Source organism: Daucus carota, chromosome 9 (genome assembly GCF_001625215.2).
Source record: "Daucus carota subsp. sativus chromosome 9, DH1 v3.0, whole genome shotgun sequence".
Taxonomy (NCBI): Eukaryota; Viridiplantae; Streptophyta; class Magnoliopsida; order Apiales; family Apiaceae; genus Daucus; species Daucus carota.
In genome coordinates, this window is record NC_030389.2 from 44,330,219 (window position 1) to 44,337,701 (window position 7,483).

A 7,483-nucleotide genomic window follows, 5' to 3' on the forward strand; every position below is an offset into this window, starting at 1 on the left:
GTTGAGAAGTGAGAAAAGGATTAACGCAAAATGATATTTGAGATCATCTTCTCCGATAGTGATAATTGAGGTCATTCTCTCGGAGTGATATTAAGACCTTATCCACGTACAAAGTGATAAATTAGATCAAAACTTTTATTTTTGTATATATTATTACGATGTAAAAATATATGTGATTATTAGTTGCATAGTTTTGAAATTTTAAGTTTGTAATATGCATGCTGTATGTGCACGTACATCTGTGTTAATGTTTTGAAATTTAGCTACATAATTTTACTTTTACATCGATTAATAAGTATTTTTACTAGAAATTCAGAATATACATAAATGTTTACGATTTTGTAGCGAAGAAATTTTTAGACGGGATAATGATATAAATTATTATGAAGATCCCAAAAAATGCGTAATATTAAGTAAAGAATCTCTTATGAAAAATTGAAGAACACTATATTTACAAAATCGAAAACTACAACACCTTAATAATTTGTTCGCTCTAAAATATCATAATTTTTCTTAAGAAGGATCCCTGTATGATCGTATGAGCACGGCATATTGTGGCTCGTCATGCTGTGCACTGATTCATGAATAGTTGAATACTGAATAGTGTGATTTGTTGTGGAAATTGAGGTTGAAGCACTGTAGAGAAAGGCTGGCTGGGCATGTCACATGTGGTAGTCCACAAACAAGTTTGAAATAAGATAAGATAGGGAAATCACTGACAACACACATGACTATAAGTATACATATTCATCTTCTTGAATCTGACAAAACTTATGTCATTTTCGGATTCTGAAAACTGATTTCGACTAATTTTAATAAATATTTGAATTATAAATATCATTATAAAAATGATGATTCGGGATTATTATTGACTTGATTCACGATTTTTAAAATTTATCAGAGAGTTTTTAGTTGAATCAGAACGTAATCGATAAATTGATGAAATTTTCTCAAAAATTAATGAGAGATTAATCTAATTTTTTTTAATAAATCGAATTTTTTTAGTAAAATGATTGCAAGTGTTTTTGTCGAAATAATTAGTAATTAGAAATTACATTTATGAAGCAATATATAGCTCAAAGTGATGATATAAATTTGAGGAACTGAGGGTGTTAGGTACATTGCAATATTCTGCGCTGTGATTGGTTGATGCATTCTAGCTAGCTAGATTTCAAGCAAAAATGAGTTTGTACATTAGGGTTTTTAGTCGCCCACAACATCATCCTGTAATCCGTTAAAAAGAAGTAAAGATATCCTACTCCCTCCGTCCCAATGAATTGTATACAGTTTTATTTTTAGGATGTCCCATCAATTGTATACATTACAAAAGTAGTAAATTTTTATAATATAAAACATCATTACACCAACTATTTTCTTCCACTATCTCCACTATTACACCCACTACTTTTCTCCACTATCTCAAATTTATTATTAAATATAAATGGGTCCCACCACTATACTCACTTTTCATCCAACTTTACTCATTTTTTACACAATTTCTTGATCTCCGTGTCCCGGCCATTTGTATATAAATGACTGGGACGGAGGGAGTATCTGATTCGTTGGTAATGTCTTGCCATTTCTTAGCCTTAGTGGCTAGTGCTAGTGACTGCTCCCAGCCTCCCACTCTAAAAGAGATCGATCTTTGATTCGCCTATTTTGGTTTTTTCATAAGTATAATTTATATGCACACAATCACTAGCCGTTATCAATTATTTTTTGGCACTAAATTACGTTGATGTTGGTATTAATTAAGATTTTAGATATCACATAATTAGATATTTTTGACCTTTTTTCTACCCGTTATAGGAATAAAGTAAATTTTATATTTAGAAAAGGATTTGGATTTCAGGTATACCTGAATTCGATCAGAAATTCATCGAATTGGGTTCGATTTTGATTATGAGATATTTTTCAGATTAGGATCGGATTTGTATATGGATAAAATATCCAACCTGGCATTTGGATACTATAAAATCCGATACGATCCGACCCGATTTTCATCACATTCAATAAAGAGTAAATATAAAATATTTGTTGCCCGTCAAAATATCATACTTTTTAGCAATTTCTTAAAAATCACCCGAGATTAATTATTTTTCTAAATTAAACTACCGAGTATCGAAATTACAGCCCCTCTCTGGTTCCGCAACTTCGGTTACGCTAGGCATTCGGCTGAGTGTCCTACCAAACACATAGTGGCCATGAAATTCAGTGACCCAGTCTCACAATTCAAACTGGTCATCTTAATCCAACCCAACCCCCGTTCCAATGCTCACCTACTTTACAATACCACCACAACTCTGATTATATTACTCCTAACAACGTTCATAAAACACTAAACCCCAATATAAATATACTAAAACCCCATTTGTTTTTACAGTGAGAGAAGAAAGTTACGCTTTCTAAGCAACAAAAGATAATGATATACTCGCAAGCTTCTTAACTTTTACCACAACACTCTCACTTTCTCGATTCTTGAACAAATCTCGATATAAATTACTCAAGTTTCGATTCATTCAAGGAAGGAAGCACTAGCATGCAAGAGCTCAGAAGCTATTTTATACGTTTCATCACCTTGCTTTTTGCCTAAACAATGCAAACCTTGCAGCAGAAGAAGACTAGTAGACCCATCGTTTCTTGGTCTTCTCAGGTTGCTTTTTTAATGGGTTTTTGATTTTATGTTTGTTTGTTTTTTATGTTTTGAGTTGGGGTTTTGATGAGATGCATGATTTGATGAGGTGCAGGAAGATGATATCTTGCGGGAACAGATTCGGGTTCATGGCACTGACAAGTAAAATTTTATTCGGCCTTGTTGTATTTTTCTGGAATACTTAAGGTCCCGTCAGTTTGTATCATGACATTTCAACCCGATTAATAGAAATGAGATTATAATACGTTTTTGTTTAAAATCTCGTTACCACTTCTGGGTATCACTTCTGGGTATCACGAGATTTCAACCCGATTAATAGAAATAAGATTACACTACGTTTTTGTTTAAAATCTCGTTGCCGTTTCTATTAATGAGGTTGGAATCCCATTATCCAAACGGCCACTAAGTTTTCGGATATTTGTCTGAAATCAGAATCATATTCATACTGATAAGTTTAATAATATTTGTATGTGTTTTGATTGTAGCTGGTCGATTATTGCTTCGAATTTTACTGATAAGACCACAAGGCAGTGCAGGAGAAGGTTCGTGTTTTTCGGGTTTTTTACTCTGTATATGGTGATCTTCTGCACATCCTAATCAGGTGTTGTTTGGTTTATTTGAAATATATGCAGATGGTATACTTATTTGAATTCTGATTTTAAGAAAGGGGGATGGTCACCTGAGGAAGACATTCTTCTATGTGAGGTATATCATCATATGCTATCTTATTCGCAACTTATTCATCTGCACGGAACCTTATCTAATCTGTAACTGAATCAGAATCAATGATATATTGCTCAGAGCATCAGTATTAGATCATGTTTTCGACTTATTAGATGAAGATATTTAGCCACTTGGCGGATTGAGTTATATAAGTTTGAACTAAATTTTAAGTGATTTGTGCAGGCTCAGAAGATTTTTGGTAATAGATGGACTGAAATAGCGAAAGTAGTATCAGGCAGGTACATGGAAACATGGAGTTGGGATAATATTACCTTTTCCCCCTTTTTTTTCGACTAAATAATTGAAGGTACTTAACTATTTTTACTTGTGTCTTTCATAGAACTGATAATGCTGTGAAGAATCGATTCTCTACTTTATGTAAAAAGAGAGCAAAGCGAGAGGCGTTAGCTAAACAAAACGCAACTAGTTATGTCAACTTGAACAACAAAAGGGTTATTCCTCGACTTGATGCTGATGAGGATGAATTATCAGAAACTGGAGTGCTTCATAAGAAGATAAGGTATTGCTGGTAATGTGTATTTCTGCTTCTTAAGAATATAGGACCGTCCTGTTATTGTTAACAGTCAAGTTTTGTGACTCAGAACAAATGAAAGCTCTGATATGACTGAAAGATCGCGAGAGGAATTCAGAGAAATGGACGAACAAATTAGACCACCATTCGCGGTAATGGTCCAAGACTTTAACATTTTGAGGGACCTGGAAACACAAGGTAATGCAAACAACTGGGAAATAGGCAAAGACGGAACAAAATCATGATTTTATATTTTGACTAGCATAGTTTAGTATTGAAGACGTAATGGCTTATTATCAATCTTTGTATGTTCATTTTCAGCCAGCACCGACTTGATTCAAGGTATATATCTCAAGAAGGATGACCCGAAGATTATAGCACTAATGCAACAAGCAGAACTACTCAGTTCACTTGCACTTAAATTTGATGCAGAGAACAAAGATCAGAGTATTGATAATGCTTGGAAGGTGAGACAATGACATTGATCTGTTATTACATTTTATGATATTTTATTTATTAAAATTTTCACATTAGGAGTGTGAATTTGGAATATTTCTTCAATAATTGCTTCAAGCTCTCGATTAGCCATGCTCCAGTTTTTTGTAGCATGTGCCTCCTTTTTTCATGCTATTTTATATTTTTATACATAATATTCAGATTCTCCAAGAATTTCTCAATCAAAGCAAAGATGCTGATATGATCAGATTAAGGATCACCGATGTGGATTTTGAACTTGAGAATTCTAAAGACTCGGTTAGTAGAGATGACATCCAACAGTCTTGGAGGTACTAAACATGGCCGAAACTAGCATTTAGCTTTAAACTAAACTGCTCTGACTCATGCTCAATGCAGGGCATCACATTTCTATGCAGATTCTCCAAGTAGCTCCGAGTATAGTACTGGATCAACACTTTTGACCCATTTAACAGTTGATAAACCAGACCGTATTGCAGCTGATGCATCTGATGCGTATCATAACTCAGCTCATCCTCAATCAAATCAGATAGGACAGTCGATAGTTGATTCTGTTGTTGAGAAGCACACCGTCTCCTGCACAACTAATCAAACTAAAGAAATTTTACCAATATGTAAGAAGAAAGCTGCAGGCATTCATATAATATCATATATTTTAAAGATATAATTATGAAATATTGCATTTTTTGATGATTTTTCTTCTTTTTTGATTCAGCAAGTCTTGTGCCACCTTGTGATGATTTAAATGATGATATGGGAATGGTTTACGACCTCCCGAGCAATGAATTAAACTCCCCACCTCAAGTAGCCCCCGTGTTCAGATCGTTGGCATCAGGGATCCCCAGCCCACAATTTACAGAAAGTGTGAGTCAATGAATTTTCCAGATGAGCTTACAAAGCAATAAGTTGAATCAGAGTGTTGAGGACTATACCTGTGTTTCTTTAATAAAATGCTTTAGTTAACGCATCTTAGTCTTCATGAGCAATTTAGTGACGGAACCAAAAGCTACTCATCAGTGAACTCACAAATCTGTATGTTGCTTGTTAGGATTTAAAGTCACTATTTTAAAGAAGTATAATAAATAACCGATTCAGTTATAGAATGTGCAAAGAAGGAGCTGATACACTTGCATTGAGCACCCTATTGGCAGGTTCTGACCTTAGATGTTGTAGGTGTCTGAAACTGGTTTTCTGAACTTGGCTATGTTTTTTTACCGGATTATTCATAGTCAAAAGATACCAAAACTTGCAAACTAAGATGACTCGGTGCATGCCCTTGCTGTCCTGATGGAAGTAGGGTGTTCATTCCACTAGTCACTTGTCAGTTGTGTGTAGCCTATGGTTCTATGATTGTGAATTACAACTGAGCTTAAAGCTCTAGAAACATTATCGCTACGTGGTCATGTATTCTTTTGGCATGTGACATATGTTTCAATGTGTTCAATATGATTGCAAAGAAGCAAGACTGATCCTGTGTTTTTGAATATATCTGTCAGGAAAGGCACTTCCTACTCAAAACTCTTGGTGTGGAGACTGCATCTCCGAACCCAAGCACAACAGCTTCAAGACCACCACCCTGCAAAAGGGCTCTTCTCCAAAGTCTCTGATCAACCACTGGTTTTCTCACGAGACGTCTTTTACTATTATTCACAACTACAGGTTTTATCTTCAGTTTTGGAGTTCTTTTTTCACTTGAATTGCAGTCATTCCCACCTAAATTTTTACAGGTCTACCAAAATCAGATCTGCCTTGAACTCTAGAATGCAACGGTGCATCCTAGATTCATTCCCATGAAGATTTTGTCCTATGTTCTGCATTCTTGTTTGCATCACCAACGCTAATATCCACATTGCACACCAATGTGTTCTGGTAGCGAAATTCTTTTGTTTATCTTCTTTCGGGTCTTGAATACGGTTATTCAATTCTCCATAAATATTTTTGCCTTGGAGTGTCCTTTTGTACATGACTTACAACATAATTCCTTAGTTTTTAAGAGTGTAACTATACATTGGCTCGTCGCCAATTTAACCCCTTGTAGAGCAAAGGATGACAATAAGGGGAAGACTATAGTAAAACGTAGAAAGAGCTAGAAGGAGCATCAACCAAAATGAACTCCTTTTACTTAGTTTGTTTAGGTGTGCAGAGGGTTTCGGTATAACTTCTCATTGTATTCACTTCTCTTTTTACGCCTTGGTTTTCAATGTAATTTGACACAAAGATTACTGAGTGTTTGAAGAATGTGGTTTTGATGGAAAATTGTTGCAGAAATTCTTCACTCTTCTTTTATATAATGCATTTTTAATTTTGTCGTATAAATAACTCTCTGGAGAATCTGAAATGAGTAACTAAGCTACATAATCAGAAAATGCCCTGATTAGAACTTACTTGCTGAAGCTGAAAACTCGACAAATGCTGTTTCTTCTCTGCGAGTCCCATGCTCATTGCTCCCTCGACTCGATCTCTGGTTTTACTGGGGCTGTGTTGTGGGGGAGAACTTGATATCGAAAATCTGCTGCGACATTATATATTAGTCAGTGGGGATAGTATGATCATGAAGTTATGCATAAAGCAGAAGCATTAGGTAAAGAAATGGAGGGAATCAAGTACAAACTAAAGCATGTACTTGATGATAAGCACCAAGTGCTTTTTTCTTCGCTCTTGAGTCTTTACTTAATTAATTGTCGTGCTAACGTCTCGAGTTCGACTTCATGCAATGCGCTAATGTCTGGGGTTCGAGTTCATGCTCTAATGTCCGCGGGAATGCAATACGCTAATTTCTCGGGTTCGACTTCATACAATGCGCTAATGTCCGTGGGATTTTGAAAATTTTCTGGAGTTGCGATATTTTTATTGAATTTGCTCAAAAGTGCTCCGGACCTTCACCCTCTGTCTTTGTTTTCACTTCTCTATTTATCTAAACAAATATGAAAATTTAGGAACAATTTTTAAGATACCTAGCATTTCTTGCATTAAAAAAAAGATACCTAGCATTTTCATCGAAAAATACTGATAATTTTAATTTGTACCGAAATTTTATCACTTATATAGTAACGGATTTTCGACCCAGGACTAGATTATTGTTATCGTTGCTCTCACTGTAA

At 35.0% G+C, this 7,483-nt stretch overlaps 1 protein-coding gene across 1 annotated transcript; it reads left to right on the forward strand.

Moving 5' to 3' along the window:
• The first annotated feature begins 2,240 nt into the window (after nucleotides 1-2,240).
• LOC108202996 (transcription factor MYB124) lies at nucleotides 2,241-6,650 on the forward strand. Its single transcript, XM_017371670.2, has 12 exons — nucleotides 2,241-2,653; nucleotides 2,748-2,794; nucleotides 3,139-3,195; nucleotides 3,286-3,358; nucleotides 3,560-3,615; nucleotides 3,717-3,896; nucleotides 3,979-4,106; nucleotides 4,230-4,375; nucleotides 4,566-4,693; nucleotides 4,761-4,996; nucleotides 5,098-5,246; nucleotides 5,879-6,650. Exons 1-12 carry the CDS (start codon nucleotides 2,597-2,599, stop codon nucleotides 5,987-5,989), a joined length of 1,368 nt encoding a protein of 455 aa, XP_017227159.1. The 5' UTR covers nucleotides 2,241-2,596; the 3' UTR covers nucleotides 5,990-6,650.
• Nucleotides 6,651-7,483: the final 833 nt, after the last annotated feature.